Genomic DNA, 26,412 nt, shown 5'->3' on the forward strand with positions numbered 1-26,412 from the left:
ATTTTGTTTCCTCATGTACATTTGGCTTCTGAGATTTACTTTGCCCTGAACACCTGCAGCCCTCCATGTACTTAGTATCTCTTCAGCTATTCACTTTCTTTTTCCACAGGGACTGAAAACTCAGAAGAAGGCTTTGATGACATCTCTTTTTTTTTACAGTAGAATCACAGCATCATTTAGGTTGGAAAAGATGTCCAAGATCATCAAGTCACAACTTTGATCAATCACCATCTTGTCACTCAGACCATGGCACTGAGGGCCACATTCAGTCATTAAAGTAGAAACAGTGCTGCCCTCTGGTTCAAAACCCCCTCTTTCCACCACTGCAGTCATAAGAGCTGTTTCCATTTCCCTGCATTTGCTCACCTACTTGCCAACTTGCCCTGTTTTATCATGAGGTTGGACTGCTGCATTTAGCATCTGATAGAAAGAAAACTGAGGGAGAAATCTGGAGAACATCCACTGGGAGAGGCCAGATCCAGACTTCAAAACAATTTCACTAAAAAGTGCTCTAAATCCTGTTAGGTCTTTTTTTTGCCATGATATGGAAAACTTACCAAAAGTACTTCATGTAGGACACTCTGATCTCACAACTGTAAGAAGACTGGAGGATCCAAGAGAATTTTTTACAAGTAGAAGAAATGGAGGTTTTTCTTATGGAACAGACCACAGGGGAATTGGATCAATGGGCAGCAGAGCTCAGTGAACATCTCTCATCCAGAAAGTACACAGCTAAGGGCAACATGTAGGCAGTGCCTCCACTAACTCGACACGCAGAGAAGATCCAGTAAATAGGCACTGGAGCAGAGATTTTTATTAAAAACCAGTGAAATGCAAAACCATGAGCTCATAGACCTCAGGACTTGTTTGAGAAATACTTCATAACCATATCTGGTTATAACAACCAAGATGTTATTACTGCATTCCTGGAGTTCTGGAAGTGGAGGAAAATGAATCCAGTTTAGTTGTCAATGAATGAGCAGTGGGAATAGTCAGCTCCTCTGCCAGCTATGTCCCACCTGCACAGTGCATTATCAGCTCTCCCAGCTGAGTGTCCCTCTGCATTTGCCTTCCAGAGAGCAAGAGCCCTTCACTGAAATCCTGCCACCATGCTGGGGCTGCTGCTGCTGCAGGTGTTGGCCAGCTGCCTCTGGCTGGGACACAGTGAGGTGGTGACCTCCTTTACAACTTGTCCTCAGTTCTTCTATGCACGGATTCCCCCAAATAATGCCCTGAATCCACAGAACCCAGCCTGGATCTGTCAGCACTTCAGGAACTCGTATCACTATGCCACCCTGTACGACAGAGACAGGAGAATTCCAGTGTACTCTGCTTACATCTACCAGCCTGGATCTGGAAGCAGATCTCCAAACTGGTATGCTGAGCCTCAGGTGAGTGGCTGTCTTACAGCACAACACCCTCCAGGCACTCAGAGATGAGCTGCAGCACTCAACCCAACTTTTCTATTTCTTCCCACTTCCCTTACCCACATTCAAATGGACCCACTGGACAAGATTCTTGTAATTGAACTTCAAACATGTTCATCACATGATTCCTCTCATGCATCTGAGACATCAGCAGGAGCATGAGATGAATCACATCCCAAAGGTGCCCAGCTCTCTGCCTTCACCTGACAGGAACAGCAAATCACATTACTTGGCATGACATGACAAAGTCAAATGCTTCCCCTCCCTGTGCCCTGCTCTGCTGGCCGACCAAGTGATGGGGAAAAGGCATCCAGGAGAGGCAAAACTTGAGGGACCAACAGTCCTGCTGGGCTCTGATCCCCACTTTGCCCTGAGCTGTTCTGCATCCCTGGCAGAGCCTATCTGCTCCCAGTGAAGAGTCAAACAGGCTTTGATTGGTGTGAGAGAAGTGAGGAGAAACACAGTATGGGGTGAGATTGCCCAGGGACAAAGCCTTGAGGGAAAAGGCACTGGAGATGAGAGGGTCAGGTTAACTGTGCAGGGATCTCTGGAGGGACATTTCAGGCAGTGCAAAGTGAGGAGCATCAGTGTTGGTCCAGTCACAAGGGTGGGATCTTCACCCATGGGCAGTGACCCCTGAGCACCTTTGGCTCAGGCTTGGTCCAGAAGGATCCAGCAGACAGACAGAACTCCACAAGCTCTAGAGGAGACAAATGTCCTTCAAGACAAACTTCAATAAGACAGGCCAGATCAATTAAGGAAAAGAAGAACAACACATTCAGGACCTTTCTATGAGCAGAGTAGGAGGAGAGATTTTAGTGAAAATGTGCAAGATCTTAATGTCCAGTTCCAGAGGAAGGCTAAATATGCTTCCCTAAAGATGAACAACAACATATTTAAGATATGAAAAAAATAACCATTTGCACTTGTTACTCACATGAACATGAGGAACTAATTTGGTCTTGCACCATTGCAGTCTCCACATTAGGGAGGGAAAAAAACTTCTGTCTTTTTGTAGAATCATAGAATCATAGAGTGGTTTGTGTTGAAAGGAACCTTAGATATCATCTCAATCCAAACCCCCTGCATGGGACAGGCCATGTGCCTCCAGACCAGCATGCCCCAAACCCATCACTGGCCTTTTCTTCCTACACCCTGGACACAGGATACCTGAAAAACCTTTGATTTTAGTAACTTTCTCCAAAGGAAGTTTTGGAGTATTTAGTTTCCCCAGGACTCTTTTGGGAGTAAAGGCTCCTCTCAGAAGCTGATGTTTTTTTATTTCATACCAATGATGCTGCAGAAAATTCTCCCTGGCCCAGATCAGTTCTGAGACACATTCCCAGCACTGCTGTAACAGATTACATTCAAATTGAGATCTTTTTGCTTACTGAGCAAAACTGTTCATCCTTGAATGAACTGCAGCCCTCCCAGGGAAACTTCAGCTCCAGGACTGATTTCCTGACACATCTCCCTGTGTATGGGGTTACAGGAGACAACCTCTGGTGTTCCAGGACGGGGTGCACCTGTAGCAACCCCACATAAAATCACAGAATCGCAGAATTGCAAAATCACAGGATCACAGTGTGGCGTGAGGGGATCCAGGGAGAGCCCAGGGCAGATTTGGGCTGTGGAGACAGGAGGAAAGGGAAGCAGATTTGGCAGGGAAGGTCTCTCGCCAAAATCAACTTCAATCCTAGGAGGGAAAATGCTCCTTGTCTCATGCATCCATCTATGCTCCCAGCACAGGTTGCAGGCTGGATCACAAAGGTCACAAGTGCAACTGAGAGCACTCAGATTCTGAGCTGCTTGCCCTTTAAAGCTCTTGCCTTCATGCAGGAGGGGCATGTGTATGATTTTTCTCAGAGTCATACATTTTCCTACACTGAGATGACAAAACATGGAATTTTGAGCATCAGAGCCTTCTGCTCCATGGAAATCTGTTTCATTACATGCATCCTCAGTACTGACACCTTTTCCTCTTCTTACCCTCTCAAGCTGATCAACTCAGCTTATTCCATGGATATGGATACAGAGAAGTCCATCCGTAATCAATACAAGATCACTCCACAGCAAATTGGCCAGAGTCAGGCTATCAACCAAGACTACAAAAACCTCCAGGGTTTGGACCGTGGTCACTTGAGCCCCAGTGGCCACCAAAGTGGCAACAACAACAAGACAGCTACCTTCACCCTCACCAACATAGTGCCTCAGAACAGCACACTCAACAAAGGCCAGTGGAAAGACTACGAGAACCAAACGATGGCTCGGAATACCCAGGGCTGTACAAGGACCTACGTGATCACGGGTGCTGTGCCTGGGAACACCTACATCTCCAATAACAGGGTTAATGTGCCCAGCCACATCTGGTCAGCTGCCTGCTGCCAGACCAACACCACCATGAAGACTTGGGCAGCCATTGCTGGAAACAACATGAACCGGGTGCAGAACCTCACACGAGCACAACTGGAGGCCAACTTGACCCAGCTCTACGGGAGGGGACAGGTTTCTCTGTTCCACAGTGCCTGTCCCCCCTAACAAACCTCATATCCTGGGTGGAAAAGGCTCATGAGCTTTTCCCACATGCCATTAGAATCACAGAATGCTTTGTGTGTTATGGGATTTCAAAGATCATCTTCTTCCATCCCTTTCCCTGTGCAGTGACACCTTCCACTACACCAGGTTGCTCCAAGCCCCATCCAACACTTCCAGGGATGGGACAGCCACAGCTTCTCTGCTCACTCTGTGACAGGGCCTCCCCACCCCCTCAGTACAGAATTTCTCCCGAACATCTCTTGTAACCCTGCCCTTTGTCAGTGTGAAACCATTCTCTCTTGTCCTGTCACTCCATGCCCTTTTCCAAAATCCCTCTCAGATCTCTTGGTGAACTTCTAGGTAGTGGAAGGGGATTGAACTTCTCTCCACAGCCTTTTCTTGTCAAGGCTGAGCACACTCAGCTGTCTCAGCCTGTCTCCAGAACAGAGATGTTCCAGACCATGAAACATTTTCGTGGCCTCCACTGGACTCCACTCCAGTATATTTTTAGTCCTTCTCTTGTTGTGGGCCCCAGACCTGGACACAGCACTCCAGGTGCAAGGACAAGATTCTGGACAACCTTCTCTAGATGACCCTCCTTGATCAAGGATATGGACTAGAAGATTTTGAGTGGTCCCTCCCACACTCAACAATTCAGTGATAATGTGATCCTGAGACATGCTTTTGTTTGATTGCTTTTGAAAGCAGCACCTGTGGTATCAGGCAGGCAGGATGAGGCATTAGATATAAAGGAAGCTTTGAGCAGCCAAAGATAAATTTCTGTGATGCACTCTTTGGATACCTTAATTCTCTGCCCTGCTTCTGAAGCTTTTCCGCAAAAGTACGGGGAACTGATTTGGTGAAATATGTTCAATATATTCAATGTATTCAATGTATTCTGCTGTCAGCAGCTTATATACAACTATGAACAGAGACGAGACACAAGAATCAGTGTTGTGAGCTGTTTATTGCAAACATCAGTCTCAGTACATTGTTATGACAATGGAGACAAAAGATGTGAACAGCTCGCTGATTCAAATAGAATGTAGGGAAAAGTAATGTTACAGCATAGCATAAAGCCATCTCAGTCCAAGTTTCAGCCAATCACGCATAGAGCAAAAACATATTGACAATAATTCTATTTAATCATATGAAACACACGTAACTGTAGTTAACACAACAGAGACCTATTCTCTAACACAATGGCTCGTTTATGAGAGACAAAGCACAGAGACTCATTCATATTAACCTTCTAAAGAAATACACTAAATAAACTTGTTGCAACCTAAAAGGGCAAATCACATAGGCCTATTGTTCTATTTCTCATGTCTGCACTACAGCTTAGAAAACTTTTCTGCTGCATTAGCAATGTTCACAAATCTGCTGTCTGAAGCCTGTCTTTTTTACCACTTTCTCAAAACCCTCTAATTTTATCGATCCCAACAGTATTCAATGTCATAATCAAAAGGTCATCACAGGACAGATAATTTACTTCTTGAGTAGTTCATAATAAAATTTATTTTCTGCAGTGCTGGTTGGTTGGGTCATCTCATGTATAAACCACAAGTTCCTCCTTCTTGCTGAAATTTCTACTACCAGTAATGTCACAGTTCCCAGGACATCAGTGCTATTTTAGGCTGAAAGACATCCCAGTACATTCAGGGGCATCTTCTGACTTGCTCACCCACCTCTGCACACTGTCTGGGGCTTGAGACCACACTCATCCTCATTCCTGCTCATCCCATGTCCACTGCTTCAGCTTTCCAGGCTCTGGAACTATGAATGATTGACCAACTCCATGAATCCTACCTCCATCACCTCCTTGGGCTGTCCTGGGGACCTTTACCCCTGGCAGTACCCAGAAATGCCCTGTCCTCCACAGCAAGCTTGTGAAATACTTGGGAAGCAAAGAAGAAGAAGGAATCAGTTTCACAGAATTACTGAATGACAGAATTCAAGGTTGAAATAGACCTCAAAGGTCATCCTGTCACACCATCCTCTCAGCAATACCACTGTAAACCTTAAAACACTAATCCGTATCACCCAGGGCCAAATCCAAATGCCACTGAAACACCTCCAGGGATGGTAACTCCAGCACCTCTCTGGGCAACCTTTTCCATTGTTTGGCAACATGACAGTTGAAAGTGTTTTTTCTACATCTAATATGAATTTCCCCTGTCTCATCTTAAAGCCTTTTCCTCTGGTCCTCTCACTGCTGGCATGGTAGAAGAGACCAATTTCAACCTCATTACAACCTCCTTTCAGGCAATTGTAGAATGCCCTGAGCCTGCTCTTTTAGAGACTAAAATGTAATCCTAACATCTAATCTAGCTCTGCCTTCTGTCAGTTTAGAGCTGCTCCCTGTTGTCCTGTCACTCCAAACCTTTCTCAAAAGCTCCTCTCCACGTGAAGCACTCTCAGGTACTGAAGGAGCTCTAAGGTCTCCCAGAGCCTTCCCAGAAGAAGGCTTTGCATGAATAAGGGCTCTTACAAAGCCTTTGCAATCAGGCAAGGGAAAATATGCAGCCTGACCCTACTAACTGTGTTCTGAGAGGCTGCAGAAGAGCAGAGTGTGAACATCTGGGTGTACTCAGAGACAGGCCAGTCAGTCTCATGCCACAAGAGATGTTCTGCCAGGAACAGAAACACATGTAGGTCCCCATTCATGGGGAATGAGGAAATGAACAGATAAGTCACCAGACCCAGTTATTTTCCCCTGACACATGATGCTGCAAGAACCTGGGAGAAATCCTGAGGAAATTGCAAATAGCAACTGTCACCCCACTTCAGGGTGGTCATGAACAAATATCCTTGAATAATAACAGAAAACCTTTCTTTTCAGTGAAATTCCCTGTTTATGACAACGGCCAGATTTATGACCAGGTATATATTGCACTGGGACTCCTGAGGGATCAGCCAAGTGTTTCTCCAGGGTGAAGAAGAAAGGAACTCTTCAGCTGCCTGTTCTGAGACTCTGCTTCAAGGTAAGCTCTTGCTCCTTTCTCACCATTTACTCCAAAATTTCAGGACTTTCCTGAGCTTTGGAATAAATACATATAGGCAAAGCCTAGGCTGGAGTTGCTGAGTTCCAACATCTGCTCTCCAAGGAGCAAGGAGAGTTTATGCATGCACTGAATTTTGCAGCTCTTTAGCACTTTCTGTAAAGGAGGACAGAAGGAATGATCTGGGAAAGAATTTCAAGCCAAATCACCTGGAAAATTAACATCAAACTGTTAATAAGAAGGAGGGGTGAGTTTATTGAGCACTAAAACTCCACCCATGACCTTGCAAGAGGCCTCTGGACAAACACAGGTGGCTGAACTCCTGGACAAACTCCCTCTAAACACTGTGGGAAACCTAACAGCTCTGCCTACTTGGAGCTCATATAGAAACAGCCAGTCTGAGACTGCAGCAGAGGCATTTGAGACTCCTCTGCCACTTTGGGGCTCAAGCAGAATCCTGTGCCGCTCCTTCCCACGGTAGGCTGGTTTCTATATATCTGATATTAAGTTAGACATTAAGTCAGCTAAATACATTTGAAGCTTGTGGAGGGGGTCATACAAAAGGACTTTTCAGGAACTTGTCTACTTGATTTGGGGCAGCTGTGGGCATGTTCTGCAGAGTACTGTAAAAAGTCACCACTTGTTCTTCCTGTTCTTAGTTTCCAGCTTACTGGTCACAGGGTTGCTAAAGAGGAAGAGGACCAGATGTCTTGCATCAGAGCCTGGGGATATGTAGCTTAATACCCCAATGTCAGCTGAGAGGCAGGAGCCCGGGTGGATGATTTGGGGTTCAGTGTTGGGTCTGACTGGAAGAGCTGAGTGTCTGTGTGAACCTGGATGGGGCCAGAGAGCTGTAGGCAGTGCAGCATTGCTGTTCTCTGCCTGCCCAATGGCCCATGAGATTAAAGCCCAGCTGAGCATGGCAGGGGGCTGAGCAGAGTCCGTGCCCAGCTGCAGGTGTGTGCTGTGGGAAGGTGATGAGAGCAGGAGGGACTGATAATGGCCTGAAACTGAGTCAGGGAAGATTTAAGCTGGATATCACGAAGAAGTTTTTCACCCAGAAAGTGGTTGAGTCCTGAAACAGACTCCCCTGGGAAGTGGTCACATCACCACACCTGCCTGAGTACAAAATGTGTTTGTACAACACTCTCAGGAAAATGGTTGGATTTCTGGGGCTGTCCTGGGCAGGGCCAGAAGTTGGACCCAATGATCCTGATGGGTCCATTCCAACTCAGCATGTTCTGTGATTCTATGAGATCATGTTTGGAAATAGGGGCTTCCCAGCCCTGTTTTGTCAAAGGTTTTTTTTCTCCAGTGCCAGTGCAAAGCTGAGCTCTGAGCTCAGCTTAAATAGGCTGGAAAAGGTGACCTTGTCCCAGTGCCATATCTCAGTTCCGTGATAACTTTGCCTTGAGAGCTGTTTAAACATTGGGTAGGTTTGGGACACCCCTCAGACAGACTATGCCCCCACCATTGCCTCCTCTGGGCACTTAAAGCCTATTTTAGATTTCATCCTCTCATGTGAAAAAGGGAAATGTGCACAACCCTTCAGTGTGTGTTCAGCCTGTTACTGCCACATGAAAGCCAAAACCCTTCTCGGCCTGTTGGTGTCCTGTGGTAGGGATCCTTCACTGAACAGTTCTCTGGGTTGGAGCGTTTGACTGACTTGTTCAGGGTCACACACCAACCAGAGAAAGCCCTCCTGGGTCTGCACACCTTTATCCACCACCAGAAACTGCCACTCCCCCTGAAGGACTTACTTGAGATATTAAGTGAGATATTAATTCAGAACAATATACTCCTCAGCAAAAGCTGGCTTGAGGTAATCATTCAGCATGCTTAAAGTCGGATTCTTACCCAATAGGCATCTCTAAGGGAGAGAAGGCAGGTTCAGCCCATCAATTGACTCCAGAAGTTACAATGGAGTCTTCCATCACTTCTCTCCATTTTTAATTCACTTTTACACTATTTCTTTACATTTAGGTGGTGTTTGCATGTAGTCAAACATCTTTCTCAGTGAGGGGCTCTCATGCCCTGGGGGTGGATATCTCAGTAAAGTACCTGCAGTAACCTTGGGATGGGCATGTGCGTCAGTCCAAGGAGAGGAATTTTGCCATGGTTGCTGATTCAGCAGCAGGACATCTTCATTTGTCTCTTATGGTTTTCAGTTGTCACGCAGATTATCAGCTAGAAAACGCCACCAAGGTGTCTCCTCTGCAAGGGTTTTGACAGAGCCTGGGCCATGGTGTCTCCACTCCACTCCACCTGCTGTTTAGGCCCACCTTAGATTTAGTCCTCCTTGTGTGTGCGAGGCCAGGCATGCTGACTGTGTTTCATACAGGGAGGAGCAAATGTATTTTCTCCTGTAACACTATCCTTTTATCCCCAGTCATCTCCCTGCACAACCCCATAGCATTGATGATTTTTCCATACCCATGAGGACAGAAGTTACCCCCTCCTTGGTCTCTCATTGTCCCCTCCTCTGCATTTGCCTTCCAGGGGAGCAAGAGCCCTTCACTGAAATCCTGCCACCATGCTGGGGCTGCTGCTGCTGCAGGTGTTGGCCAGCTGCCTCTGGCTGGGACACAGCGAGGTGGTGAAGTCCTTTGAAACTTCATGTCCTCAGTTTTTTTTCCGGGAGATCCCCCCGAATGAAGCCCTGGAGCCACAGAAACCAGCCTGGATCTGCCAGCGCTACAAGAACCAGTACTACTTTGCCACCCTGTATGACAGGAAGATGCGTATTCCTGTCTACTCTGCTTACATCTACCAACCTGGACCAGGCAAAAGACCTAAAACTTGGCTGGTTGAGCCTCAGGTGAGTGTCTCTCTTACAGCACATCACCCTCCAGTCATTAAAAGCAGTATTACAATAACCATTTCTATTTTGTACCAACCCACTAAACACATGCAAATGGACCCACTGGACAGGATTCTCCTCATTTTACTTCAAACATGTTCATCACATGATTCCTCTCATGCATCTGAGACATCAGCAGGAGCATGAGATGAATCACATCCCAAAGGTGCCCAGCTCTCTGCCTTCACCTGACAGGAACAGCAAATCACATTACTTGGCATGACATGACAAAGTCAAATGCTTCCCCTCCCTGTGCCCTGCTCTGCTGGGTGACCAAGGGATGGGGAAAAGGCATCCAGGAGAGACAAAACTTGAGGGACCAACAGTCCTGCTCGGCTCTGATCCCCACTTTGCCCTGAGCTGTTCTGCATCCCTGGCAGAGCTTATCTGCTCCCAGTGAAGTGTCAAACAGGCTTTGTGGTTGGTGTGAGAGAAGTGAGGAGAAACTCAGAAGGGAGTGAGATGGCCCAGGGACAAAGCCTTGAGGGAAAAGGCACCGGAGATGAGAGGGTCAGGTTCACTGGGCAGGGATTTCTGGAGGGACATTTCAGGCAGTGCAAAGGGAGGAGCGTCAGTGTTGGTCCAGTCACAAGGGTGGGATCTCCATCCATGGGCAGTGACCCCTGAGCACCTTTGGCCCAGACATGGTCTAGGAGGAGCCAGCAGACAGACAGAACTCCAAAACCAACAGAGATCTCCCAGATATCTTTCAGTCAAACTTCAGGACTTTAGGAAAACAGGCCAATCAAATAATGTACACAAAAAGAGGAAATTTATGTCATTGCTAAGGACAGAGGGGCAGGATTGATTTAAGTGAAAATGAACCACAGAAGAAATTCATATGTAGTGTTCCAAAGGACAGCTAAATATAATGCACTAAATGTGAAATTAATTTCTGAAACAAAAAAAAATGTTTGCAGTTTGATTGCACTTTGAGTTCCTCATAGGAACTCAAGCAACTAATCTGGTATTGTACCACATCAGGAACAGACAAAAAACAGGATCTTGACACTCAGACACTTCTGCTCTAGGGAAATCTGTTCAATTATGCTCATCCCCAGTACTAACACCTTTTTCTTTTTATTTTCTGTGAAGCTGATTGGCCCAACTTATCCCAAAAGTATGGAAAAAGAGTGGACACTCTTAAATCAATACAATGTCACCTTAGAGAAACTCAGCCAGAGCCAGGCTATCCTTCATGACTACAAGAACCTGACGGGTTTGAACCGGGGCCATTTGAACCCCAATGGCCACCACGATGACTACAGCAGCAGGGTGGCCACCTTCACCCTCACCAACATAGTGCCCCAGGATGAGAAACTCAACGGCGGCGCCTGGAACAACTACGAGCAGCAAACGATGATCAGGAGGACCCAGGACTGCAAAACCACCTATGTCATCGTGGGTGCTGTGCCTGGGAACAACTACATTGCCAAGGGGAGGGTTAATAAACCCAGCCACCTCTGGTCAGCTGCCTGCTGCGTGGTGGACAACAACTACATAAAGGCTTGGGCGGTCATCGCTGAGAATGACAGGAACCAGGTTCAGCTCCTCACACTGGGAGAGCTGGAGGACACATTAACTGAGCTCTATGGGAGGGGACAGGTTTCTCTGTTTGACAGTGACTGTCCCCGAGAATAAGCCTCACATCCTGACTGGAACAGGCTCAGGAGCTTTTGCCATATGTCATAGAACCACAGAAAAGTTTCGGTTTCAAGGAATTTCAATGACCGTCCCTGCTCCTGAGCCATGAGCAGGGACACCTTCCACTATCCTTGGTGGCTCCAAGCCCTGTCCCGTGCTAGTAAGTTTCTTTGTTATGAAATTGTCGTGTTATAAGTTCAAATTTGTTTGTTTCAGTTGTACCCCATACATATTGGTTTGTTCCTGAGCAATGTCCACCCATTCCCCTGTCCATCTACCTAAAGACCAACCCCTTATTTCAGAATCTTCCCTGCCACTCAGGGAGACCCTGCCCTCATCCTTTGTCCTTCACAGAAACCCTATCTTTGTTTCCAGAAACTTCTATGTCCATCCTGGATCCCTGGAATACCTATTGCTCTGCTTGGCCTGCTCTCCTCCCCTGTTGTGTCCCACTGGATGTCATGATGTGTATCCCGCCTTGTGCCCCCCCAGCTGTCTCACCATTGGTCCAAGTTTGTATCCTCCCCATGTTCCCTCCCCCATACTTAAGATGCTGTTACCCTGTTGGAACTGTCACTTGTTCCTGGATCCTGTCAGATTAAAGCTTTTTGAGAACCTATACAAGTGATCCCTCTCTTTTCCTTCACTCCGGACTCCCTGACTCAGGATTCTAGCAGCAGCTGCACAGAGCAGCTTTGCTGCCTCTGAGGGTGAGGCAGCCCTGCTTTTCTGCCTCCCAGAGCAGCCCAAGGGGCAGACAGGGAGCAGCCACTCTTGGCACGGGTCAGGAGCCTGGGCTAGCCATGGTCATCTCCAAGCGGTCAGCCTGTGACACTGTCCAGCCTGGCTTTGAACACTTCCAGGGATGGAGCAGCCCATGGCACTGTCCAGCCTGGCTTTGAACGCTTCCAGGGATGGAGCAGCCCATGGCACTGTCCAGCCTGGCTTTGAACGCTTCCAGGGATGGAGCAGCCCATGGCACTGTCCAGCCTGGCTTTGAACGCTTCCAGGGATGGAGCAGCCCATGGCACTGTCCAGCCTGGCTTTGAACACTTCCAGGGATGGAGCAGCCCATGGCACTGTCCAGCCTGGCTTTGAACACTTCCAGGGATGGAGCAGCCCATGGCACTGTCCAGCCTGGCTTTGAACACTTCCAGGGATGAAGCTGCCACAACTCCTCTGGACCACCTATGCCAGGGCCTCACCACTCTCACGGTAAAGAATTTCTTCTTAACATCTAATCTAACCCCATCTGCTTTCAGTTTAAAGCTGTTCCCTCTTGTCCCGTCACTCCATACCCTTGTCCAAAGTCCCTTCCTCATTTAAAACCATTTGGAAGGCGTCCAAATTCTCCCGAGAGTCCTTTCTCCAGGCTCCCTCACCTTCAGCTCTCTCACCCTCTCTCCAGAGCAGATGTGCTCCAGCTCTTGGAGCATCTTTGTGGCCTCCTCTGGACTCCAACAGCTTTGCCACCTTCTTCTGTTGTGGATCCCAGAGCTGGAGGCTGCCCTGCAGGTGAGGTCTCACCAGAACATAATACAGGGGGACAAATGGACTGTAGAAGGGAACAAGACAACCCAAGGCTCCCAAAGACCCCTGATTCATTTCCAGGAAGGTCTGAGAGAGCAGACGTCACATGATATCTATCTTCCATTAAGAAGTGAGAAACCTGTTTTCTGGTCAGGAAAATTTATATAAAAGGATACCCACTGCCAACTTGCTTATAGAGTAGTTTAGGGACTAACATAACAGTTTCAACGCCAAGTGTGTAATTTACTAATAAAGCCTTGTGGAATTTTACATGTCTTCTGATTTTTGTTGTTCCTTTTGACCATGAACATTTAGGGATCTTGTGGGGAGTCCCTTTTCCTTGAAAATGGTTTTGTGGGCAGAATGGGAGCTTCAGGCAAAGGTTAATAGAGAAACTTTACTGTTGAGTCACGAGCTCCAGAAAGGACTCCCTGGCTTGGTAAACTTCTTCTCAGGGAGCTGTCTGGGTTCAGCTGGATCCAATCTGAGCTCCAGATTTTGTCAATTGTTTCCATCTAAAGGATTATATAGACGTAATTGAAACTTTATACAACTTGTCCCATAGGTTTGAGGATTGCAAACCATGCATATTATTGTAATTATATATGATTAGGATTATAATGATAAAGCAAAAATATGTCAATCAGAATTATTTAGTTCACAGTATGGAAGCTATAACTACTAGTATAATATAGTGCTCTATGAAGCAGTATTGAAGCAAATATATTAAAGCAGTTATATTAAAACCAGCAAAAACAATTAAATAGAGATCACCCATACCAATGACCATGATCAAATCTCATTGGCTCAGCCTTGAGAAGTGACCTTGAGAGGCATTTCCACTCCAAGGAGGAATCTCCACCCACCCACACCCACACCCACACACTCTCTCCAGGAAGGTGTGTGCCTGGTGTGCAAGAGCTAAAGAGAGCAAAATCCAGTCACTACTTCACATCAACAATGATGTTCAGACACTTCCTGGGAAGCAGGGCACAATTCCTCTAGAAGGCCAGCATTGAAAACTCACACACACCCCTCCTTCATTCTCTCTCCCTTAGCTTATATATCTGAGCTGAAGTCAAATGCTATGAAATATCTCTTTGGCTAATTTAGGTCAGCTGGCCTACCTGTGTCCCCACCCAGGAACTTGCCCACTCCTATCCCCTTTGATGGGGGAAGGAATGTCAGAGGGACAGTGCTGCTTTGCAGTAGCCAAAAAACTGGTCTCTTATCAACACCTGTGCAGCTACCAGCACAGCAGTGTAAGGGTTGTGACCTTCACCTTGCTCAGTCCCAACACAGGCAATTACAATAAAGTTTACTTGCTGCAGTGCTGGATTGCAGGTTCACCTCATCTATAAACCACAAGTTGCTTACCACTGAAATTTCCACCAGCAGTAAAGTAACAATGTCCCTCCTTGCAGGAGGTTCAGTGTCCAAACATGAACAGAGGATGCCATAACACTCACCCAAGTGTCAGCATCACACTCCACATACTTCTCTAACAAGTGAGGATGAAAATTTGGGTCGAGGTGCCAACAGGTCGTACGAGATACCCCCATGGCTCCTGCAATGAGACAGCAACTTTGATGTCCTTACTCTTGATCCTTTGGGGGTAGGGTCCTGTGCAACAAAGAGTCCAATGGGTTCTGTGAATTCAGGATGATGTGGGGTTTCCCCACTTTTCCCCTGGGAGGTGTTGTACACTGGGTCATGCAGCACTGTGGAGTTGGGGGACATTTTGGGGATCTTTGATGGTTTATGGCCCCTTCTCATGATGTGACCACTGTTGGGCCCTGCTTTGTTCTGTCAGTTGGGCCTCATCAGAAAGGAGGAATTTACCCCACCTCCACCAGATCTGCTTCTTCTTGGCCTTCTCCCTCATTCTGGCTAAACCCCACTTTGTTTAAGACATCAGTCCCATGTTGACAGAGACAAAGGAAACCACAGGACTCAACCAGCAAGTTTAAACCAACTTTGGTCTAACACACTTCTTCTGGACACTAGAAACCAACTCATCATTCTATTATTCCTGGACTTTTGGAAATGGGAGAAAATGAGTCCAATTTAGATTTGAGTGAATGAATGGTCATTGAATGACAGAATACTTTGGGTTGGAAAGGAACTTAATGACCAGCTACTTCCATGCACGCCCATAGGCAGGGACACCTTCCACTATCTCAGGTTGCTCTAAGCCTCAGCCAGCATGGCCATGGACACTTGAAGCATTGGGGCAGTCCTAGCTTCTGTGGGATGCCTCTGCTGGGGCTTCACCAGCTCCACAGTCACAAATACCTTCCTAATATCCACTCTAAACCTACACTCCTTCCATTTCAAGCTGTTTCAACTTGTCTCAAACTGTGTCAAGGGAAATACAGGCTGGATACTAGGAAAAAGTTTTTCACTGAAAGAGTGAAGAAGTTCTGGAATGATCTGCCCAGGGTGGTGGTGGAGTCACCATCCCTGGAAGTGTTTAAAAAAAGACTGGATGTGGCACTCAGTGCCATGGTTTAGTTAAGATGTTGGGGCATGAGTTGGACTTGATCATCTTGAGGGTCTCTCCCAACAAAGTTATTCTGTGAATTCTGTGAATTCTGTCCCAATGCTGTGGTTTAGCCCCAGCCAGCAGGCACGTCCCACGCAGCCGCTCCCTCCCTCCCCGACCACCAGGATCATGGAGATAACTGGAAGGGGAAAAGCTGGAAAACTCCTGGGTGGAGATAGAGACAGTTTAACAGGGAAAGCAAAGGCTGAGCACAAAAGCAAGGCACATCAAGGAATTCCTTCACCATTTCCCATGGATAGAAAGGTGTTCCGCCACCTCCAGGAGAGCAGGGCCACATCCCACCTAACAGCTACCTGGGAAGCTACAAAACCCAGCTACAAAACTCATCATTCCAAATGCCCCTCCTTTCCCTCACTTTATACTCTCAGCATGATGTCACATTTAGATTTGAGTGAATGAATGGTCATTGAATGACAGAATATTTTGGCTTGGAAAGGACCTTAATGACCAGCCTACATCCGTGCCCTCCCATAGGCAGGGACACCTTCCACTATCCCAGGTTGCTCCAACCCACAGCCAGTCTGGCCATGGACACTTGCAGTCATGGGGCAGTCTCAGCTTCTGTAGGCAACCTGTGCTGGGGCTTCACCACCCCACAATAACAAATATCTTCTTAATATCCTTTCTATACCAACACTCCTTCCATTTCAAGCCCTTTCAGCTTGGCCCAATGCTGTGGTTTAACCCCAGCCAGCAGCCACGTTCCACAAAACCCCTCCCTCCCTCCCCGACCACCAGGATCAGGGAGAGAACTGGAAGGGGAAAAGCTGGAAAACTCCTGGATGGAGATACAGAGAGTTGGACAGGGAAAGCAAAGGCTGAGCACACAAGCAAAGCACATCAAGGAATTCCTTCACCATTTCCCATGGATCGAAAGGTGTTCAGCCATCTCCAGGAGAGCAGGGCCACATCCCACCTAACAGCTACCTCAGAAGACAAAACCCACCACTCCAATCTTCTCCTCCTTTCTCCTCCTTCCCCTGACCTTGTATCCTCAGCATGATGCCTCATGCTCTGGAATATCCTCTGGTCAGTTGGGCTCACCTGTCCTGAATGTGTCTCCTCCCAACCTCCCAGGTACCCCCAGCCTCCTCGCCAGCCTGGCAGTACAAAAAGCACAAAATGCCTTGCCTCTGTGAGAGTTCTGCCCAGCAATACCAGAAACATCTCTGTGTTATCAAATCAGTGTTCAGCACAACTCCATACCACAGCCCCACACCTGCCACTGACAAAAATATTAACTCTGAACCCAGCACACCTGTCAGCCCCATGCCCTTGTGCAGAGTCTGTCTCCAGCTCTCCTGTAGACTCCTCAAGTACTGGCAGGTGCTCTGAGGTATCCCCAGAGCCTTCCCCTTCCCAGGCTGCTGGGATGGAGCTGTCACACAGCCATGGCAACCAGGCAAGAGAATATTTGTAGCCTGGCCATGGCAATGATGTTCTGGGAGGCTGCAGAAGGACAGACTGTGAATATCTGAGTGTATCAGAGTCAGGCCAGTCCATCCAGTGTCAGCAGAGCTGTTCTGTTGGGAGCAGAAACACGTGTAGGTGCTGGAGCAGCAGCAGCTGCAGCTGGTGGGATTGATGAAATGATCAAGGAACCCACCAGACCCTGTTAGCTGACCCTGACATGCCATGCTGCAAGGCAGCAAATTTGGGAGAAATTCTGAGGAAACTAAAACAATTGTCAACACCTTTTAGAGTGGGTGTGAACAAACTCCCTAAATAAAAATAGAAAACTTCTCTTTTCTGTGGAATTCACTGTTTACAAAAAAGGGAAACTTTATGACTGGGTGTATAGTTGACTGATCCTGACATACCATGCTACAAGTAAGAAAATTTGAGAGAAATTCTGGGGAAATGATAACAAACAACAGTCAGCACATTTCAGGGTGGGTGTGAAAATATCCCCTGAATAAAAATAGATAACTTCTCTATTCTGTAGAATTCCTTGTTTATAACAATGGGGAAATTTTTGAAAGGGTATATATTGCAGGTGCACTCCTGAGGTTTCAAACACTCCTTTCTCGTGGGAGAAGACAGAAGGAACAGTTCAGCTGCCTGTTCTGAGACTCTGCACCAAGGTAAGCTGTTCCTCCCTCCTCATCATTGATTCCAATATTAAAAATCTCTCCTGACTTTCTGAAAAAAATATCTACATGGACAAAGCCTAGGCTGGAGCTGCTGAGCTCCAAGGAGGAATCAGAGCTTATGCATGCACTGAATTTTGCAGGACTTTGTTGTTTTCTGTCAGTCAGGAGAGTACAGACAGAAGGAATGATTTGGGAAAGAAACTCAAGCAGGCTCACCTAAAAATTAATATCAAACTGCAGAATAAGAAGGAAGGGGGAGTTTATTGAGTATTAAAAATCCATCCATGACCTTGTGAAAAACCTCGAGACAAACACAGGTGTGGTCTAAATTCCCAGGAAAAGTTACACAAAAATCTTCTTGGAAAATCCAACAACTGCCTCTTCCTGGAGAGCATATAAACCCAGAGAGTGTGAGACTGCAGCAGAGGCATTTGAGATTCCTCTGCCACTTTGGGGCTGCAAGCAGAATCCTGTGCTGCTCCTTCTCATGGTACATACATTTCTATGAATCTGTTAAAGTAGATATTAACCCACTCATGGTGTGGGTCATGCAGATGGACTTTTCAGACCCTTCTCTGCTTTATTTGGGGCAGATACAGCCGTGCTCTGCAGAGTACTGTAAAAAGTCCCGACTGGTAGTTGCAGTTCTCAGTTTGCAGCTCATTGGTCACCACATTCCCGATCCATGGCTGGAAAAGAGAAAAAGGACCAGATATCTTGGGTCAGAGCAGGGCTGTGTGCAGCTCAGCATCCTGAATCCAGTGGAAATGGAGAGATGAGGGGCAGGGAGAAGAAGAAGACAAGGGCAAATGTGCAAGGGGACTTGTCAAGCCTTCAGCAGTGCTGAGCTCAGCCCCTGGCCAGCCCAAGGTGGGCTTTGTGCTTTAGAGGCTGTGGCAGCTTTGTGTGCCAGGAACCCTTTGAGCTGCCTGTCCCAGCTGCCTTATCCCAAATGCTGATGATATTAAATCTGTCCAATGAGTGTCTGGCAATGCAAATGGAAGCATCCCTGCTCTCCCAAACCTCTGCTGCCTCTGAAGGGAGACAAAGCCCCTCGTGTGTTTGCCATCATCCCAGGGAGCTTTTCAGCATTGTTCTCATAAAGGAATGATCTTACTGACTGCTGAAAATCCCATCAGCACTGAGAAAGACAGGACAGGACAGGTTGCTGTCCAAGAAATTCCTGCAATGGTGCCTTTGCCAGTCCAGGGAAATCAATCAGCAAAGCTGAAGATGGGCATCAGCACGAATCCCAAGCAACCAGGGCAAGAGCTGCCCCTCAGGGCTGGCATTGCAGCAGCCACTGTGCTGATAAGATAGAGGTGTTATCCCTCATGCTTGCTGCTGCCATCTGCTTGGCCCCTTCATTTGCTCCCTCCATGTGCCTGCAAGTTCAGAGTCTGGGGTTGGATAACGTGGAAATGCAAGGTGAGCAGCAGGACACCCATGGCCCCATGTCAGCTGAGAGGCAGGAGCCCAGGTGGATGATTTGGGGTTCAGTATTGGGTCTGACTGGAAGAGCTGAGTGTCTGTGTGAACCTGGATGGGGCCAGAGAGCTGTAGGCAGTGCAGCATTGCTGTTCTCTGCCTGCCCAATGGCCCATGAGATTAAAGCCCAGCTGAGCATGGCAGGGGGCTGAGCAGAGTCCGTGCCCAGCTGCAGGTGTGTGCTGTGGGAAGGTGCTGAGAGCAGGAGGGAGGTGGGCAAAGGCGACCTTGTCCCAGGGCTGTGCCTCAGTTGCAAGATCCCTTTGCTGTGAGAGCTGATTGCAGTCCTGGTGGGTTTGGCTCTTTCCTCCTACAGGCTGAGTGCTCCCACTGCTGCCTCCTATTGGCTCCTAAGCCCTGTTTTTGGTTCTACTGTTATTGCCCTCGTGATTTTTCCACATGCAGGAGGACAGAAATGACTCCTTTCCTGGTCTCTCATGGTGCCCTCCTCTCCCAGCTCTGTCCCCCTGCACACAAAGGCTCCAGGCCATGACCTGCTCCCTCCAAGCTGAGTGTCCCTCTGCATTTGCCTTCCAGGGGAGCAAGAGCCCTTCACTGAAATCCTGCCACCATGCTGGGGCTGCTGCTGCTGCAGGTGTTGGCCAGCTGCCTCTGGCTGGGACACAGCGAGGTGGTGGACTCCTTTAATAGCTGTCCTCAGTTCTTCTATTCGGGGACCTTTCCAAATGATGCCCTGAACCCACATAACTCAGCCCGGATCTGTCAGCGCTTCAGGAACTCGTATCACTATGCCACCCTGTACGACAGAGACAGGAGAATTCCAGTGTACTCTGCTTACAAATACCAGCCTGTAGAAGAGAAGAGACCTCGAGGATGGTGGTTTGTTGAGCCTCAGGTGAGTGTCTCTCTTATAGCACATCACATGACCCTCCAACCATTCAGAGATGAGCTGCAGGATTTAAATTACCACTTGTATTTCATAACACCCCTCTAAACACATGCAAATGGATGCACTGGATGGGAATTTCCTCATTGAACTTCAAACACCTGCACCACATGGTTCCTCTGATGCACCTGAGACATCAGCAGAATCATGAGATGAATCACATCCCAAAGGTGCCCAGCTCTCTGCCCTCACCTGACAGGAACAGCAAATCACATTACTTGGCATGACATGACAAAGTCAAATGCTTCCCCTCCCTGTGCCCTGCTCTGCTGGCTGACCAAGGGATGGGGAAAAGGCATCCAGGAGAGGCAAAACTTGAGGGACCAACAGTCCTGCTGGGCTCTGATCCCCACTTTGCCCTGAGCTGTTCTGCATCCCTGGCAGAGCTTATCTGCTCCCAGTGAAGTGTTAAACAGCCTTTGATTGGTGTGAGAGAAGTGAGGAGAAACACAGTATGGGGTGAGATTGCCCAGGGGACAAAGCCTCAGGGAAAAGGCACTGGAGATGAGAGGGTCAGGTTAACTGTGCAGGGATTTCTGGAGGGACATTGCACTGCAGGCAGTGCAAAGGGAGGAGCATCAGTGTTGGTCCAGTCACAAGGGTGGGATCTTCACCCATGGGCAGTGACCCCTGAGCACCTTTGGCTCAGGCTTGGTCCAGAAGGATTCAGCAGACAGACAGAACTCCACAAGTTCTAGAGCCTTCCCAAATGTCCTTCAGACAAACCTCAGGAGAACAGGCCAGGCCAATTGCAGAAGAGATAAAGAAGCAATTCCTGTCATTGCTAAGGACAGAGTAGCAGGACAGCATTTGGGGGAAGGTGAGCCAGAGAAGGAAGCCACATGCCCTACTCCAAAGGAAGGCTCAATATGTTTCTCTAAAGATGAACCAAGTGATGTTAAAGTTATGAAAAAAATCATCTTTTCATCTTATGCATAGGAACTCAAGCACCTAATCTGGTCTTGCGCCCCTGCAGCCTCCACATTCTCTTTTTTTGGTAAATCATAGAATGGTTTATGTTGAAAAAACCTTAAAGATCATCTCAGTCCAATTGCCTTGCATGGACCAGGCCACTTGCCATTAGACCAGAATGCTTCAATGCCTATCTAACCTGGCATTTTCCTCCTGGACATTGGACCCTGGCCTTCCAAAAAACCTTTGATTTTGTTGATTTTCTCCTGAGTCCTTTTTGGAGTATTTAGTTTCCCTTAAAAAAAAGCACACTTTTGGGATGAGAGGCGCCTCTCAGAGGCTGATCATTTGTAACTTCTTTGCAGTGATGCTGCAGAACATTCTCCCTGGCCCAGATCAGCTCTGGGACACATTCTCAGCACTGCTGTAACAGATTCCATTCACATTGAGATCTTTTTGCCTATTGAGCAAAACTGTTCATCCTTCAATGAACTGTAGCGCTCCCAGGGAAACCTCAGCTCCAGGACTGATTTCCTGACACTTCTCCCTATGTATGGGGTTACAGGAGGCAACCTCTGGTGTTCCAGGACTGGGATACACTTGTAGCAACAACACATAAAATCACAGAATCACAGCATCACAGTGTGGTGTGATGGGATCCAGGGAGAGCCCTAGGCAGATTTGGGCTGTGAAGGCAGGAGGAAAGGGGAGCAGGTGGCAGCGGAGATGAAGTCCCACCAAAATTACCTTTCAATCCTGGGATTGGGAAATGCTTCTTGTCTCGTGCATGCATCCATTCTCCCAGCACAGGCTGGAGGCAGGATCAGAAAGGTCACAAGTCAAACTGAGAGCAGTCAGATTCTGAGCTGGTTGCCCTTTTAAGCTTTTGTGTTCGTGTGGGTTGGTCATGTCTATGATTTCTCTCAGATTCATTCATTTTCATACACTGAGATGACAAAAATTGGGATTTGACCATGTGAGACTTCTGCTTCAGGGAAATCTTCTCCATAACTCCCATTCCCCATTCTAACACTTCTTTCTTTTTCCCTGTACAGCTCACAGGTAAGTGTAATCTTAATGATATGGAAACAGAGTCATACCTCAAGGATAAATGCAAAATCTCCCTAGACGATATCAAAAAGAGCCAGGCTGTGCGTGATGACTACAGAGGACTGAAGAGTTTGGTGCATGGCCATTTGAGTCCCACTGGGCATATGGATAACGATGTGAGTAAAATGGCTACCTTCACCTTTACCAACATAGTGCCCCAGGACAGCATTCTCAACAACGGCAAGTGGAGGGTCTATGAGGATAAAACAATGAAGAAAAACACCGAGGACTGTAAAACCACCTACGTGATCACAGGTGCTGTGCCTGGGAACACCTACGTATCTGACAACAGGGTGAACAGACCCAGCCACATCTGGTCAGCTGCCTGCTGCCTGGGGGACGAAGAGCCCCAAGACGCTTGGGGGGCCATTGCTGAGAATGACAAGAACCAGGTGGAGGAGCTCAGCCTGGGGGAGCTGGAGGAGAGGTTGACTGAGCTCTATGGTGGAACGGTTACTCTGTTCAACAATGCATGTCCCCGGAAAAAAGCCTCGCATAATCATTAGAATAGCCTCGGGGGCTTTTCCCACATATCATAGAATCACAGAATCACAGAGTGGTTGGTTTGGATGGGACCTTAAAGCCCTAAAGATCATCTCATTCTCACCTGTATCCATGGGAAGGGACACCTTCCACTACACCAGCTTGTTCCAAGCCCTCCCCAGCCTGGCCTTGAGCCCTTCCAGGGATGGGGCAGTCAAACAGCTCTGGGTAACATTTACTCGTACCACAGCCTGCTCACTGTAATTTACTGCTTTATAATTTCCCATCTAACCCTGCCTCCATTAGTGTGAAACCATTCCCTCCTGTCCTCTCACTCCATACCCTTGTCCAAATACCCTCTCCAGCCCTCTTGGAGGTCCTTGATGTACTGCACTCTCAGCAGTCTTCTCCAGGCTGAACATCCCCAGCTCTCTCACCCTCTCCCCAGAGCAGACACACCCCAGCCCTTGGAGCACCTTCATGGCCTCCACGGGACTGCACTCCAACAGCTTTGGATCCTTCTTGTGCTGTGGGCCCAGAGCTGGAGGCAGCACTGCAGGTGGGGTCTGAGCAGAGCAGGGTAGAGGGGGACAAATGTCCTGGTCAGAGTCTGTGCTGCTTCCTTCTCTGGTGTGTTTCCAGCTCTGTCCCTCAGGGCACCTCCTGCTCTGCTCAAAGGCACAAAGATGTGGGCAGAGCCTCCAGCTGCTTTGCTTTGCTGCCCATGTCAGGAGAGAGCTCTGAGGAACGAGTCCTCTCCTCCTCAGCTGTCCCCAAGAGTGTGCAGCTGACTTGTCCCTCACCTCCTTAGCCAGGCTGTGGCACCAGGGCGCCTCAGGGTGCCCAGAGATCCTGTCTGTAGATCTCCATGTCTGGAGATGCCCAAAGCCCAACAATACATGATTCTGGACAACCTGCTCTAGCTGATCCTGCTGGAGCCTGGAGCGTGGACTAGAAGGTCCTGAGAAGTCCCTCCAAAACACAACAATTCAGTGATTCTGTGATCCTGGCACATGCTTTTGTTTGCTTGCTTTTGAAAGTGCACCTTGAGAGCAGCAGCTGTTGTATCAGAGAGGCAGGCTTTGGCATCAGATCCATAGAGAGCTTGGAGCAGCCAAAGCTGAATTCCTGTGCTGCACTCCTTGGACACCTTCATGCTCTGCTCTGCTTCTGAAGCTTTTCTGCAGATTGATGGGAAACTGATTTGGGGAAATGTATTCAATGCTTGTCAAAGATCAATGTGTGCCCCATCATGGAGTTTGCAAGAGCTTACAATAAAAGTGATTTGCTGCAGTGCTGCATTGCAGGGTCATGTCGTCTATAAACCACAAGCTGCTTCTCACTGAAATTTCTACACCCTCCACAGAAGTCGCAGTGCCCAGAGCATCCTTGCAGGACATTGGGTATGAAATGCAATCAGAGGATGCCACAACACCCACAGCAGTGTCACCATCAGACACCAGTCATTCTCCTGTGAATAGGGATGAACAAAATGTGCCAGGGTGCCAACAGCTCATGCAAGCTGTGTCACTTTCAGAGGTGCCAGCTTGGCACTGGACATCTCAGTTCAGGGGCTGTTGTTCATTGTCCTGCTGGGTCTCACTGCTCAGCCAGGACCAACCTGTTTGGGGGCTGCTCTAAAACACAGGTTCTGGTGGGTTTGCAGAGTGAGGCAGCCCCATGCAGGTGTCTCCAGGTGTGCTGGTGTCCCAGCTGTGACCGCAGCCAGCAGAGCTCCAGGCCTGCCTCAGCTGCATACAGAGCTGCACCCTGGGCCCCTGCAGCTGCCCTGAGCTTTGGAGAGCCCCACTGGGGCTGGCTGATGTGCTGCAGCATCCTGGGCAACAGGCACCCCCAGCTGGGCCAGCAGCCAGAGGCCAGGCCCCTTCCCCAGGGGCAGCTCTGGGGGCTCTGCACACCTGAGCACAGGCACCAGGTGCCAGGGCAGACACGGGGCACGGCCTGGCAGCACCATGCAGTTCTGCTCCTCTTGCCTCCAGCTGCCATGGCCGCAGCAGCAAGAGCCCTGCCTTGTGCCAGCTGGGCTGCTCACACCCCTGGGAGAAGATGTTGCTTTTCGGCGAGCAAAGTGAGCACATCACTCTCACTGCCTTTGCTGGAAGCTCCTGCCCTCCCAGCTCCTCTGCCTGGATGGATTTTCTCTGCTGGGATCAAATGCTGACACAGCCCCTGCTGGGATGAAAGCATCACAGTGATTTCAGGCTGAGGCCCCTCTGCAGACACCTCTGCTGTACCTCAGGCTGAGGCTCCCTCTGACTTGCTCACCCACCTCTGCACACTGGCTGGGGCTTGGGACCACACTCATCCTCACCATTCCTCATGCCATGTCTCACTGCCGCCACCTTCCAGGCTCTGGAGCCACTGGCTGCTTGAACAACTGTCGTGGTTTGACACTGGTCAAACACCAGGCACCCACAAAAGCTGCTCACTCAGCCTCCCCTGTCATAGCTGGACAGTGGAGAGAAAAAAAATAATAAAAGATTTATGAGTTGAGATAAGGACTGGGAGTAAACACTCCCAAGGGCAAAACTTGTTAAACTTAGAGATAGAAAGTGAGTTTTTTACAAACACAATCAGAGGAAGATAATGAGAAGTAAAATAGCCCTTTAAAAACACTTTTTTTGTCCTCAGCCATTCCCTCCTTCCCACAACCAGCACAGGCAGACAGAGTGAGGGGGGCTTGGTCAGTTCATCACCCAAGGTTCTCTTCCAATGCTCAGGGAGAGGAGTCCCTCCCCTTCTGCACCGTGGGGCCCCTCCCATGGTAGACAGTTCTTGAACTTCTCCAGTGTGGCTCCACTCTCACTAGCAGCAGTCCAACCAAAACTGCTGACACAGGAGTCCCTCCCACAGGCACACAGTCCTCCCCAAACTGCCCTGGCCTGGGTCATCCTTCCATTGAGTGCAATCCTCACAGGACAGGCTGCTGTAACAGGGGAGCAGGGGACCCTTCTCTTCACCAGGTCTCCCAGTGGATCCCAGCACCCACCCACTCCAGCATGGGCAGCTCTGAAATGGGCTGTGGGTGGATCTCTGCATTCCCCATGGATCCCCACGGGCTGTGGGTGGATCTCTGCATCCCCTATGGATCCCCATGGGCTGTGGGTGGATCTCTGCATTCCCGATGGATCCCCATGGGCTGTGGGTGGATCTCTGCACTTCCCAAAGATCCCCATGGGCTGTGGGTGGATCTCTGCATTCCCCATGGATCCCCATAGGCTGTGGGTGGATCTCTGCATTCCCCATGGATACCCAGGGCATGCAGGGGAACTGCTGCTTCACCACAGTCACACCATGGCCTACAGAGGAATCTCTGCTCTGGTACCTGGAGCATCACCTCTCCCTCCTTCTCCACTGACCTTGGTGTCTCCATTGTTTCCCTCACATGTTCTCAACTCATCCTAATCTAAGCTGCAATTCAAACTGCACATGCCACTTTGCTTTGATTTTCCACTTAAATATGTTATTCCAGAGGTTTTACAAACATCTCTAACTGGGCCAGCTCTGGCCACCAGCATCTCCATCTTCAGAGCCATCAGGGACTGGATATGCCAGACATGGTGGAAGCTTCTAGCAGCTTCTCACAGAAGCAACCTCTGTGGCCCTTCTGCTACAAAAATCCAGCCTGTGCAAAACCAACACACCAACCCCATCAGTTCTAATCAGTGCTGGGTCTCTGGAGAGGTGCCAGATGCCTGGAGTTTGGCCATTGAGACACCCATCCACAAGAAGGGCTGGAAGGAGAATCTGGGGAACTAGAGGTGCGTCCACCTGACCTTGCATCCCAGAAGGGTTTTAGAGCAGATTGTCCTGAGTGATGACAGGGCACATCCA

The 26,412-nt window shown here is 48.6% G+C and overlaps 3 protein-coding genes across 3 annotated transcripts; all 3 read left to right on the forward strand.

The window, feature by feature from the left end:
* Positions 1 to 951: 951 nt before the first annotated feature.
* LOC134417948 (endonuclease domain-containing 1 protein-like) lies at positions 952 to 4,264 on the forward strand. Its single transcript, XM_063155815.1, has 2 exons — positions 952 to 1,391; positions 3,426 to 4,264. The coding sequence occupies exons 1-2, from the start codon at positions 1,110 to 1,112 to the stop codon at positions 3,963 to 3,965; spliced, it is 822 nt and encodes a 273-aa protein (XP_063011885.1). The 5' UTR covers positions 952 to 1,109; the 3' UTR covers positions 3,966 to 4,264.
* A 2,403-nt stretch (positions 4,265 to 6,667) lies between these two features.
* LOC134417002 (endonuclease domain-containing 1 protein-like) lies at positions 6,668 to 12,092 on the forward strand. Its single transcript, XM_063153662.1, has 3 exons — positions 6,668 to 6,946; positions 9,464 to 9,782; positions 10,920 to 12,092. The coding sequence occupies exons 2-3, from the start codon at positions 9,498 to 9,500 to the stop codon at positions 11,463 to 11,465; spliced, it is 831 nt and encodes a 276-aa protein (XP_063009732.1). The 5' UTR covers positions 6,668 to 6,946; positions 9,464 to 9,497; the 3' UTR covers positions 11,466 to 12,092.
* Positions 12,093 to 17,510: 5,418 nt separating this feature from the next.
* Positions 17,511 to 23,850, forward strand: LOC134417003 (endonuclease domain-containing 1 protein-like). The gene is made up of 3 exons (XM_063153663.1): positions 17,511 to 17,648; positions 19,683 to 20,001; positions 22,020 to 23,850. Exons 2-3 carry the CDS (start codon positions 19,717 to 19,719, stop codon positions 22,578 to 22,580), a joined length of 846 nt encoding a protein of 281 aa, XP_063009733.1. The 5' UTR covers positions 17,511 to 17,648; positions 19,683 to 19,716; the 3' UTR covers positions 22,581 to 23,850.
* The last annotated feature ends 2,562 nt before the right edge of the window (positions 23,851 to 26,412 follow it).

This window comes from Melospiza melodia, chromosome 4 (genome assembly GCF_035770615.1).
Source record: "Melospiza melodia melodia isolate bMelMel2 chromosome 4, bMelMel2.pri, whole genome shotgun sequence".
Lineage (NCBI taxonomy): Eukaryota > Metazoa > Chordata > Aves > Passeriformes > Passerellidae > Melospiza > Melospiza melodia.